At 35.4% G+C, this 14,147-nt stretch overlaps 1 protein-coding gene across 1 annotated transcript in view; it reads right to left on the bottom strand.

Annotated features, from left to right (window-relative positions):
* Positions 1 to 14,147, bottom strand: part of TRHDE (thyrotropin releasing hormone degrading enzyme) — a 383,925-nt gene that overhangs the window by 171,673 nt on the left and 198,105 nt on the right. The window contains exons 4-5 of the mRNA XM_030323249.1: positions 10,279 to 10,433; positions 7,419 to 7,532 (exon numbers count right to left, since the gene is read on the bottom strand). Of these exons, the coding sequence (XP_030179109.1) occupies positions 7,419 to 7,532; positions 10,279 to 10,433 (269 nt within the window). The remainder of the gene's footprint in view (positions 1 to 7,418; positions 7,533 to 10,278; positions 10,434 to 14,147) is intronic.

Genomic DNA, 14,147 nt, shown 5'->3' with positions numbered 1-14,147 from the left:
AGAAAATTAATAAATTATTTTTTGGTTGCTCTCTTAGTCCCCAACCTTCACTTTTGGTCACATTTGTGTTAGAGAATTTTGCAAAGCAAATTCTTTTTAACAAATCTGGGAAAAGGCCGCATGATATCAAATGTTGAACAATTCATATATCGTAGGGAGATAAACACTTTTACTATTGGTGGTAAAAAGTACAGATTAAAAGTGGTATAATCTGCTATCATAAATAATGTATATTTGTGAACAATGACAGAAGAACATTTAATCATTTTGGTATAAATTTTCGGCATTATCAATTTTTTGGTTTATCAAGTGACACCTGACAAGTTTTAGTAAGTAGGAGTATTTTGCTTACAAACTACTCTTACTTGAGAAGAGAATGATTTTCCCTGCAATATTTCTAGATATGAAAAAGGATGGCCTTGTATTATTGTTAGGCTCCAGGTTCAGAAGAATTTTCCTCTTAGAAAGTTCTAATCCTATCAATTTATTGGTTGCTTTTGAAATTCCTATGGATATGTAGAAAAATCTGACACCATAACAACCTGAACATAGTCTTCAGAAGAAATACTTTATTCCAAAGGGAATGCTCATTTATCTTTTATTTCTAAGTTTAAAATATACAAAACCTGAAGCCCTCAGTGTCTTTCTGAACAAAATGACTTTGCTTTAAAGAAAATCCATTCTTTAAGAACATACATGAGCTTTCCATTTGCAGCTTTGTTTAAAATTTTTTAAATTCATATGGGAAAAAAAAATGTGAGGTAATGTGACTAGGAAAACCTCCCAGACTGGGGCACCTGGGTGGCTCAGTCAGTTAAGCATCTGACTTTGGCTCAGGTCATGATCTCACAGTTCATGGGTTTGAGCCCTGTGTCAGGCTCTGTGCTGACAGCTCAGAGTCTGGAGCCTGCTTCAGATTCTGTGTCTCCCTCTCTCTCTCTCTGCCCCTCTCCTACTTGTGCTCAGTTTCTCTCTCTCTCTCCCTCTCTCTCTGTCTCTCTCTCTCCCTCTCTCTCAAAAATAAACATTTAAAAAAAAACTTAAAAAAAAAAAAAGGAAAACCTCCCAGATACATACCTGAATATATAGAAGTATATGTGAGTATATATGAAAACTAAGGAATTATGGTTGTTTGTTTTCCCTTCCTAAAGATACAGTTCTAAATAGAAGTTGGTCTTCTATTAGAAGCAGTAAATGAAGCAGATTTACATTTTCTGAAATGTAACACACCTTGATAGCAAGCTCTTCAAAAGCTTCCATTTCCCTAACAATTGTGTAGCCAAAGTCTAGATTCTTATACAAGAACCACAGGTGTAAATAAAACAAAAGCACGAATGTATTCTCTACTCTTCAGTTGTAGTTTTATCTTCACAAATGCATTTGTGCCATAAAACTTCTAAATCAGTTAATGTATTTTAACAATCAACAAATGGCTGTTCGGTCTTTCATTCTTTTTGTGAAGAGATAACCTTAACGGGGCTACTAGCCCATCATTAAGATATTTCATAAAAAGCACAGAATTAGTCCTAAAATGAGAGAAAATGTAAACACAATTTGTTATTGTAGTAGCCTTAGTGGGAGCTATTTTACCATGTTAGTATAACAGGTGCAGTTCCTGTTTTCACTGTTGTTCCTGCTAGAAATTCTTAGGATCTCTTCAGCCACCATCCAGTTAGAATCCAAATCTCTGGCCTGCTTCTTAACACTGACATCCTCTTAGGATAAGCCCAATTTGTACACTAGTTGAGTGTTAGTCTAATCCTCAATGCACTGGGCATATACCCATTAGAACTCCTACATTTACTCAGAGTTCAGATATGGCGTATGAGACCCTTCCCTTCAATGGCATCCACTACTATTCGCATTGCAGCTCCTACCTTCTCTGCATACTTTGTTTCTTCATTATAGGCCTATTTTCCACCAATGCCCCAAACTGTTCTGATCACTAATGCTAAGGAAAAAGCAACCCTTTCTCCCAGAAGAGAGGGCTATAGCTCCCCACTTATACTCAAATTAGAAAAAAGAATAGTTTTTATTCTTTAAAACGAAAAGTCTATGTTTTCAGGAGAGATAAATTGCTTGCAGAAAGGGGAAGAATGGAAGAGTAAAAGGAAAGCAGGAGAAGTGGTTCATTTTGAAGGCTGTGGTCCCCCAAGAGACCCAGGTAGACACTACTTTCACTTTCCTTCTAGTCTTTCAATGTAAATGTCACTGCTAAGCTACTGAACAGGATCAAAAAGACCACAACCCCATGGAACTAGCCATAAGAAGCCATTAAATTTTTCACATGCAATATGTGTTAGTCATTTGAAAAAAGATACATCATAGACTAGTTGAAAACAATTGGATCATCTAACTTACTGACTTCTCAGGAGTAGAATATTATATGTGGATTTTGATCATAAGAGATAAACACAACTATATGGAAAATCATGAATATATATGTGTGTGTGTGTGTGTGTGTGTGTGTGTGTACATTTATTTGGCATTCAGTATTTATAAAATAAGATTCTAAATAAATATTTAATTCCCAAGTGATCTATCTCTGAACCCATAGCTCTCCTGGGAAAATATATTTTGATATTGATGAAGTATAGTACTAATATACAAACTACTGTTGAAACATATATTAACTAATTTGAAAAGCATGCAAAAGCATTTTTCCCTACAGACTTGAGAAATGAAGAGCTGAACAAATAAAATGTTAAGCAAAATCAAAATGTTTTCTCTCTGCCTTTCTATTTCCCCTCTCTGAATAGTAGAGTGTATGTTATTATTTAGAATGATGAAGCAGTATATCTTTACATTTAAACTGAAAAAAAAGCATTTTCAGTTCATCAGTGATTGTCTCAACATCTTTTTGAGTAAAAATAAAATAATTTAAAAAGTGAAGATAATTTTATTGCAATGCCTGTTAACTTTAGCAAGCAATTTTTGTTGGAGCACAGTAAAATGATACTGAGTCTAATGGCAGAATTCATTTTTACTATTTTAGTCCTGCCCATGATAGAGACAATTGAGAACACTTTTGAAGGTTTTGGGCAATACACTTTGAGATATCTTTAGTATTGAGTATAATGAAGTTTAGTTGCATGATTCTCCATTAATAGTTATCTTTATGCCCAGGTATGTGTCCTCATAAAAATTTAGGGAGAATTCCCAGAGTGCAGACTTTATCAGCGTACAGTTATTGCTGTGTGAAGCTCCAGAGAATCCCGATTCATTTAATAAAAGAACATAAACTCATGTTTAATAATTCTCATTATAACAGCACATCCTTACAATGTTATATGCAGGAAACTAAAGGACATGCCTACAATATAGATACAAGCTATAATGAAAAATTAAGCAATATGTACAGGAGATACGATTTTGCCTGCATCAGCACCAGGTCTGTAAAATAAGGAGTCTTCATGGTAGCATTTTACTATGCATCCTTTTCTTGTACTAAAACTCGTTATCAAAGACTTTTTCAAATTAAAGTGATCGAGAATTATTGAAGAACAGTAACTGTGTTACATTGAAAGAGTCTTCCCGTTTCTTCATTTCCAGGAAACATAGTAAAATTTAATGTGACTACCATCAATATCATACTGTAACTTGATCCCTCCAATAATGTTGTCACTAACAGCCAACTTTGATGAAATAGCATCAAGCAAAAAGACTACCTGCTGACCCTGAAATGTATCCTTAGCCCTGAGCTGAAGAAGTTGCTCCTGATGATCTTGACACTTCTGTTTGATGAATGAAACATTATATAAGGCTTACGTTCCTATAGAATAATCCACGCTGCCAGTATAGATAAGAATTGATTTGGTGAGACTGAGTCCAGATACAAAGATTATAAAAATTATTTCATAATCTATACATAATTGTTATGAATCTAGGGTGTCAAAATAGATGACTGGGATTGGAAATGTTAGGGCATCTATACATAAAATCAATGCACTTTTCTAATGGAGCATTTATTTTCTAGGTACATGATGCCTACTCACATTTGTATAGTGGCTCACACATTTCAAAGACCTTGCAAGATATTTTATCTTCACAAAAATTCTGTGAGCCTGATAAGTCAGAACAATTGCCCCATTTTTCAAATGATAAGAGTCAGAGAAGTGAAACACTTTTCCTGGAATCTGAATTTCCCCTTTCCAATCCATTCCCCTGATCTCACATCAAAGGCCCACATCTATAAAATGGTAAACTTGATTAGTTTGTTGGGAACAAAACTATAATAATAGTTTTTTATTCCATGTAGTGTTTGTAATATAAAAACTGATTACTTTTGTATCAGGAACTGGCTCTGAACACTCTCCTCTCTCTGTCTCTCTCTTTCTCTCTTTCTCTCACTAAGATTTTACTAACAATTAAGCACGCTAATTTAGGTATACTGGCTTAAATCAGAACAAGAACTTCCTTAACAAGATTATGTAATTCTCAGTTTCTTTATTGATATTCCATTGAAGGTATATTATCATAGCAATCACCCTAGCAAACTGAAATTGTATTTCAGTGCTTGATGAGACCTGGTGTCTAAAAATGATAAAAGCACGGTTTTTGAGATTAGAGACAAAAGAGGTCAACTTCCTGAATTTCTTTACTCCTAACACTAGCCTGACTTCTGATTTTTCTATTTTAGGCTAAGCTGTAGTAAAGCCCAAGCTCTGCACTCCTAGGTAAGCTTTTGTGCATATCACAATAGTATGAGTTACTGCTGACACAGCCGTCACTCTTTTTCTTTCTAGTATTTCTTCCAATCTTGCTGATGCCATTATGAAAAATAGTGCTGGCACAGCCTTTAAGTCACTTAATATCCTCTTATCTATGGGGCTAATTTATTCTTAAAATTTTGTTTTCAAAGAAGATATTAATGATATATGGAGGAGGAATTTATTTGTAGTTTCTTCTCATAGGCTTTTTGAATTGGGATTTTGAGATACTCTACAAACTAAATAAAGCTACTAAATAGCAAAAGCAATTAAAGATCAGAAAGTATTTATAATCTTTACAATCTGAATAATAAACAGACATTATAATAAGACCCGTTCCTCCTCCCTTTTGCTCAATTAATTGTAATGGAGTTTATTCTTTCATTTCTTAGTTTAATAAGGTGAGCCTTCTATATCACTGTATTTATGTCATCATTAATACCTGTCTCTTTTTTTAATGTTTTTTAATTTTTTTAATGTTTATTTATTTTTTAAGAGAGAGAGAGACAGAGCGTGAGCAGGGGAGGGGCAGAGAGAGAGGGAGACACAGAGTCTAAAGCAGGCTCTGGGCTCTGAGCTATCAACACACACCCTGATGCGGAGCTCGAACTCAGGAGCTGTGAGATCATGACCTGAGCCAAAGACGGATGTTTAACCCACTAAGCCACCCATGAGCCCCTAATTCCCGTCTCTTAATTATAAAATATGGATTTAGAAGAAATAAAATCTTGTATCTTACCATCCCAAGTTTTTATACTTCTAGTTCATGGTCTATATTCTATTAAGGACAAAGTCCCAGATGGGTTATTTATACCTGATACTCATTTTCAATACCTCTTATAAATATGTTCTCTAGAAGGCCTACATTTATAACTTAACTGATAAAAATGATGAAAGAATACAAAAAAAAAATTACTCAAAGACAAAATCCAGTATAAAGACATTGAAACTTGGGATATATTGCCATGCTAAAGCCATCAAAAGCTGTCAGGTTTCAGCCCATGTATAATTCTGTTGATTACTTTTTAATCCAAGATGCATTTTTCATAGTGATGAATAGAAGGGATTTTATGATAGATAGCTGAATGAATTTTAAAAAAAGAAAGCTTACCTATATGAGTAGCATGTCACTTGTAATGAGGTCATTTTTTAAATATTGAAACATAATGAAATTATAAATCAGTAACAATCCACAGCATAATAAAAATTAAATGAAAATTTTAAACAAAGTTGATTGAAACTCAACTAAAAATCAAGATATTTTAGGGCTATTTTGGGAGTATTTTCAAAATCCTTAAACATTTCAATTTCAAAGTATCACATTTGTTAAAAGAATAAATAATTCTTTTTCTACAAAGTCCTTTAAAAGCATTTTCAATTTTTTCAATGTCATGATAAAACCATTCAAGTAAGATTCTTAAAATTGTATCATATATGCATACATACCTAGATACAGAAGGCTAAGTAAGATTATCTCATTATTTAATCAAATGAACCATGTTGCTTTTATAAAATAAGGTCAAAACTGCATGAACATAATTAAAACATATCGATATGTTATTACTATTATGACATTTCCTCTGGGAGATATGTGATTTTTTTAACTCGGCAGAAGTTGATTAAATTTATGGTAGAGAAGTTATATAAAGACTTATAGACATCTTCATATTTCATCATGGTTTAAATATTCCTCAAATCATACTTATGGCAGATAATTAGACAATCACTTATTATTAATAATTTAAACATCAAAAAAGAGCAGTGTCAAATAAATATGTGTTATCACCAATGCTGCGTCACGGGTGAAATATGAGCTTCTGGAAGTTAATGAATGTTAGTCCTTTGCAACTTTTACACAGTATCACTTAAACTAAATTTAAAATTCAAGTTCCAAAACAACATAAACCCTGGGTTTCATTTAAAAATAAGATAGCCACTTACTGATTAATAAAAACATATACAGAATGAAAACCTTATATTAAAAGATATATAAAAACCACACCTTCCCTCCACTTTTTCTTTTAGGATGTTCTGGAAACATTACTATTTAAGGGACAACAAATCCTACTTCAGGTTCAGACATATGGGTATATTCTTAGAGTACAGGTGTAATGTGCATAACTCTTCATGAAGTTAATGAAGCAAGTGACTTAGCAAGTCATTTAATCTTAAGTATTATATCTTAAATAACCATAATGTATTTTGTAAATAAGCAAATAAATAAGCAATTATTTTAGCTAAGCTTTCGTCACAATGAAGAAATAGTAAGGTCTCATTTTTCTATGTATTGAAATATTCTATATACTTAAAATACTACATGTTAATTATTGTTACCTTCTTGATATTAAAGGATAATTTTCCTTTGTTATCAAATGCAACAATCTAAAAGATGTCTAATAAGAAAAGCTGTAGGGGCGCCCGGGTGGCTCAGTCAGTTGAGCATCCGACTTCGGCTCCGGTCATGATCTCACAGTTCAGTGAGACATAACCAGTCAGACTCTATTCAGTTCTAATAAGTAAAACAGAACTCTTTTGGAATACTTCAAATTTAATTTAAATTTAAATTTAAATTTTGGTCACTTTTTCTTTAGTGGACGTTCGATTTTCAGATGGTATTTTCAATTACCCCTAATGATAATATAGGCCCAATGTAACAACAGATCAACCTTTCACTAGGAATTCCAAACAACTAAAGAAAAATGCACATACCATGTTCCAGCCAGGGTAGAGGTAGTCCGTACCAACAAATTCAAAGTAGTGAGCAAAACCTTCCTTCAGCCACACATCTTCCCACCACACAGGAGTCACGAGGTCACCAAACCACTGGAATTGAAAAATGAATGAGCATCATATAAAATCAAATTTATCCCAGAATTATTTTACCTAAAATTAAGTGTATTAAACTATGATTACCATAACTGGAATTCATTCCCCGATTGATCTTACGATCTTAAAATGTATTTTGGCAAGAGTAGTTATTGATTTATTCAACTGCTTGGGTGACATTAGTTTTTTTATAAATTCATTAATGGAAGAACAACAAATATAAGGATTAAAGAATACAAAAAGAATATTTACACTGGAGAAGAAAGAACTCAGGAGAAAAAACTGATGACTGTTATTTTCAAATATTTGAAGGCCTAGCATGTAGAAGAGGAAATGACTTGTATCCTGTGGCCCTACGAGGACATTAGGACTAATGGATGGAAATCCAGGTTGGTAGATGTCTGCTGAAAATACAGGAAACCCTCTAACTGAATTAGATGGCCAAAGACAGAACGTATTGCCTTAAGCAGTGAGTGACTCAGCACAGAAGGTATTGAAGCATTGCCTTCCCGTAGCATAGGCAACTCAGAGAAGACACTGGTTGATTGAAGGAGCTAAGGTCTTTCATGATGCTTCAAACTTCGCTCTCCACGATCTTATGATATAAAGGGGTCAGACCAGAAAAATCTCTAAGATCCCGTCATGAAAAATAGTGTTGTCATTTTTAATTGTTGTTTTGGTTAGATTGTGATGTGTCAGTCTGAAATCCTTGCTTAGGTCAGCAAAAAGTTAAAGAAATTCTTTTTTTTTTTTTCTTAAGAACAGAACCAAAAACGTTACATGCCCAGAACTATCCTAAAGACTCTGGATTGAATGATGAAAAATCAGAAAAGTCTCTTCTCATGCAGCTGGTGCTTTACTGTAGAGACAGGGGGGATGAGGTAAGACACAAAATAAAAAATATACAAGCAAATGAACAACACAGTTTCAGATCCTAATAAAGTGATAGCAATCAGGGAGAAGCCACTTTAGATTGTAAAAGCAGAAATATTCTCTCCAAGCCGGTGACATTTGAGCTCAGATTTTAATGATAAGAATGAGCCAGTCTCGAGAAAACCTTGGGAAGAAGTGTAAGCAACACTTAGTATGAAGACCCTAAGTGGGAATGAGATATTTAAGAAACGGAAGGAGGAGGCAGACAGTATCAGATCGGGTAGAGCTTGAGGAGCTCCAGTAAAGAGCTTCGTGACTGAATGTTTCAATATTATAATAAAGTGTTAGTCACTCAAGAGGATCTCTAATTGAAATACAAATAAGAGATAACATTGAATAAATTGATGACCATAAAGTAATTTTTATTCTTGATCAAAATGCAGATTTCTCCTCTAAATTGAAAGCCTGTTTTAAGAATTGTGACAATACATAGGTGGGGAGAGAGGGTAGTGTAGAAAATAATTTGGTAATGATAGTGGAAATTCTGTGTTTCTCCCGGCTTCTGGTCCATTTCCTCATGTAAATAGCCTGGCGCTACTAAGCTGTAACAAGAAAGTAACTCAGAATGTGGAATAAATGAAATCCAATTCTAGGAACAAAGATAACATCATCAATGTGCTCTTATTTCAACAGAACTATATAAGTAATTTTTTCTAGGAATGTGCAAAAAGGAAACCCCTTATGCCTCCAAGAATTATATTTCACTGGAAACCATTCTCTTTAGCACAGTTGAGGAACCCCGATTATCGGTGCAATGGATCCCCTTAAATCTCTGAGGCAAGGAACACATGCCCAACCTGGGCAACATGACAGGTACAAACATCTTACAGGTTCATTTGCAAAAGGCTGGCATTGAGGTAAATGGTTCTATGGTATGGACCAATTTATCATGAAGTCATTGTTCACATATTAGCATTTAGAAGTTCACTTTCTTCTGCTGACAGCATTTTCCACATAGTTCCTTCTTAAGTTTTCCAAGCTTTTTAAAAGTATTTTAGGTTATAACAAATTGAAGCCATACAGTATCACAATGAGATTTCTAGTGTTTTAACTTAAAACTATCTATAGTTACCAGGACAGGTATTGCTTTCTATTAGCATGAACATTTATTTCCAATTTGTTTTTTTTTTTTACTAGAATCAAGATTCAAATAAGCATTGCAAAATCCCTGTAATACCTTCCCCTCGTTGTAAGAAAGTGCATAAAATCAAAATGAAATTAATTTTATCTCAGCTCCACTACAAAGTTGGCTAATTTACATATGAATTTCTAAACATGCCAAGACAAAAAAATATCAATCATTTGAGAACAAAGAGTGTATGGCTGAGTTAGTGAAAGACTTCCTAAGTGTCTGTGTGATGGGAAAAAGGAATAACAAATTGATTTCAGCAAAAGCAAATTTTGACACGTACACAAAACTCAGCTGCATCTTGCAGCAATGCAATAAATCACTGCCACTACTGCACTTACCATGTATACACACCAATAATCACAAGAAAATAAAGCAAGGTTGACAAGGAATCGTGACTGGGTAGGGTCTCCAAAGAGGCTTCTGGGTGGCAGTGCTATCTCACTCCTCAACTAAACTGAAGGACAGTTGTTTATTCAATACGATCAGTGTGTTTTCTTTGGTTTGTGCTGTCATCTGAGAAAAATGGCGTATCATCCAAAAACAACTACACAGTGCTCTCTATATAATTAAAACTTAATTGGGAGGAAAATAATTTAGCTCCTCATCTAAGTATCTGAAAATCGTTCTGCATTCTCAATAGTTTCCAATTATACTTACACCTGATCCTTTTTCTCATACCTGGTGACATATCTCATGAACAATGACCATGGTGACATCCAGTAAATAAGAAATAGATGAAACACTGGGATCCAGCAGTATTCTTTGTTCCACAAAAATACTTAGTCCCCAGTTCTCCATAGCAGCGTACGGGTGCTTAGGCACAGCTAAAAGATCTAGAAATAGAATAAAACAATTCCAAAGGCTTTAACAAACACACTGGATTCTAAATTCATATCCTAAAAAAGTCCAGAAATCCTAATGAAAAGGAATATTTTCTCTTTCTCAGTAATTTTTTTTTCTAAATTAAACTACCTGCCATTTCTACATGACAGCAGAAATATAGGCTATCACCGTAAATGCTGGCCATATCCATTCATCACAGTTCATTTTCAGACCCAGTGCTGGAGGAGGCTGGAAGTATCGGCACCATTATTGATGGGCCCATCCTAATAAGTTTCAGGGAGTCAAGGAAACCAAATGCAGCAGAAATCTACAGAGTCAAAAGGCATCGTGCCTTCCAACGAAAATACATTCAGCTCAATGCAGTGAATACTAGACTCTTACTCTTACCCCAATTTTTTTTTGAGAGAAAACATCTTAGATCAGTTTAAAAATGTGGCCTGTCATTGTTCTAATTGTTGAGATCCTCCTTTATTTTTTGAGTCTGTTAAAAATAAAATCTTACATGCAAATATAGCTTATAGAGAAAACTGTAATAGTGGGCGTAGTGGCAAAAGGACTAGTGAGGGAACCCGCAGGCTTTGGTTCTGGCCCTGCCGTGCACCATTAACTAGATCTATGACATCGGTAAATCACTTAATTTCTCGAGACCCCAATTCCCTCACCTATAAAATAAGGTTATTGGCCTTCATTATCTCTAAAATCCCTTCCAGCTCCAAAGATCTATGATCAGATGATTCTAAGATGTGTGCTTGTTTTAAAAGGCTGTAGAGGTATTATCAACTTCTGGTTAAGGTGACACAATAAGTTCATGCTTTGATGTACTCCCTCGGCTCCAAACACACAGCAATGATAAATAAAATATTAAAAGAGAAAACTAAAAAATATCTCCAGGCTTGAAAATAAATCTCTTCATGGATCAGAAATGGTACAGAAATGCAAAACAGTGATCGCATGTGAAGCCACAGTCCTGCTGGGTTCTGGCTCCAGGGGCAGGCAGTGGCAGCTGGGAATTGGCTCTAGCAGGACCCACCAGAGCCAAAGGGACCTGAGCCAAGCTGACTGCATGATGCCAGGGGTAGAGGTAGGGTATGCATGCTCATAAGGGCTGTAAATAGCTGGTGCTCACTGCTTCTTGGGAAAGCTAGCAAGTGGCAGAGTCAGGATTCGAACCTAGGCAGCCTGACTCCAGGGCCTTGCTTTTAACCACAATGATGCAATATTTTCAGTCTCTGACCCAAAAGTTCTACTTCCCAATAATCTAGAGTAACTCCCTAGGGTGTCAAGAAAAAAAAAAACTGGTTCAAGAATGTTTGCTGCAGTATTGTTTTTAAGAGTGAAAAGGGAAAACTAAATGCCTTTCACCAAGATAGTGGACAAAGAAACTGTAAAATAGTTAATATAAAGGAATACTACATAGCAATTGACATGAACGAGCTTACCACTAGATCTTATACTATATAGATCAACACGGATAATCTGAAAAACATAATGTTGAGGGAACAAGTAGACTTGTTGACAAGTAGACAAGGTGTAGAATGACCCTTACCATAAACTACTTAAAAATAAGCAGAATGAATACCGTATGTTGTAAACGGACACTCCCACATGCACACACATACCCAGACAGATAGTAGTGGTAAAGTGCACATACAATCACAAACATATAGGAATGATAAACACTGAATTCAGAATCATGATTGCTTCAGGAAAGAAAGGGGGAAAAGGGTCTGCAGAACGGTCTTTAGGTTCCTGGACCCCATTTCAACCCGGGGTTGAGGAAGATTCCCACACCACCAAGCAATTTTGGACCCCAGGATATATGAGAATTCAACTTGGTTCTGCCACTATCTACCCAGAGATAGCATCAGATTCCACAAATTAAGGGTGTAGTCCTACAAGACTGTCCTTTCCTCCCCACTTAAGATGCCAGTCACAAGCCCAGGTTGTCACCTGTACTTCTGACTGAGGTTCCCATGACTTCTTCTTTAGGTCTGATTAATTTGCTAGAGAGGTACACAGAACTCCGAGAAACATTTTTACTTACTAGATTACTGGTTTATTATAAAAGGATATAACTCAGGAACAACCAGATGGAAGTGACGCATAGGGCAAGATATGAGAAAAGGGTGTGAAGCTTCCATGCCCTCTTAGAGTGCACCATTCTCCCTAAATCTTTACCTGATTACTACCAGGGAGCTATCTGAACTCTAACGCTTGGGGTTTTTACAGAGACTTTGTTACATACACATAATTGACCAAATCATTGGCCATTGGCAATGGACCTCACCCTCCAGCCCTTCTCCCCTCCCAGGAGGAGGTTAAAGGGTAGGGCTAAAAGTTCCACTCCAGCATCCTGGGGTCAGCTCCACTGGAGACCAGCCCCCATCCTTAGGGTTCAAAATTCACCTCACTAACATAACAAAGACACTAACATTAACTTGTATTAACATAACAAAGACTCTCAACCCTTAGGAAATTCCAAGGGTTTTGGAAACTAAATCAAAAATCTTATAGGAAGACTAAATATATTTGAGAAATATATGTCAAATATATATGAGAAAGACATTTTTGATCATTCCGATAACCAAATACGTATTTCTTATAAATCACAGCATTGCAGATGGCCACAAAAGGGATTTCAAATCTGTTTTTAATATTATTTTTTAAAGCAAGTGATAGGTACATAGATATTATTTATAATATTATTGTTTCTTTTCAGTATGCTTTAAATATTTCATAATAAGAAAAAGAATAAAATGGTCAGCAGTCTTATAATATAGTTGATTGTATTTATTCATCATTTCAATGAACATCTCATCATTTGCTATGTCCTTAAGTCTGAGATGTATATTAAAATAAATCAATATGATCCCTGTATCCACTACATTTTAATCTAAGAATGGAGACATGAAAGCGTAATCCGAGAAACAGAGAATAAAAAGTGCTGTGAAAGAAAGAAAAACGTCTGGTTGGAGAGGTTCTTGAAAGAGCATTTGAGTGGGACATCCAAAGACAAATAGGATTTCAACAGGCAGTCAGAGGTACTCTATGCATTCATTGACACAAGTATTTATTCAACAACTCTTTTGCTCAATACAAGAACTGTTCTGTCCTTCAAGCTCCTTACTCCCTGCTCTAATGGGACTTATGTGGGTGTGTGCAGGAAGAGGAGGTCAATTAACAAAGAGTAAATGAACAAAACAAATTCAGTGAATGCTAAGCTCTACAAAGAAAATGCAATAGAGTAAGACAGTGATTGACTGATGGGCTGAGTGTAGCATGGTCAAGGCCAACCTCCTAAAGTAATCACAGTTCACCTGAGGTGTGAATGAAGGTAGAAGCCAGCTATCCAAAGACTTGTAGAAGTGTGTTCTAAGACACAACAAATGTAAGGGTTCTAAGGAGGGAATGAGATGAATATGTTGGATAAACAGAAAGGTCAGTGAGGCTGAAGGACGTAAGGGAGAGGAACAAACCACAAACACATAACAAACAGATCTTCTACTTAAGATTTTAACATGAGACCTTCCCTAAATATGACCAAACTAGGCAAAAAAACAACACTGTGTCGGCTCTGCCACCAGCAATGGCAATAGCAATAGCACATCTGGTGTCATTTACTTGAAGGAGCATGTGGATTTATGAATGATCCTTTGGAACAACGCCTGTTGAAAACAGAGGCATTTCTATATGCTGGAGTCCTC

The sequence above is a fragment of the Lynx canadensis genome, chromosome B4 (assembly GCF_007474595.2).
Source record: "Lynx canadensis isolate LIC74 chromosome B4, mLynCan4.pri.v2, whole genome shotgun sequence".
NCBI classification, from domain to species: Eukaryota; Metazoa; Chordata; class Mammalia; order Carnivora; family Felidae; genus Lynx; species Lynx canadensis.
Note: the sequence above shows the minus strand (reverse complement) of the source record. Positions and strands in the feature narration are given on the sequence as shown.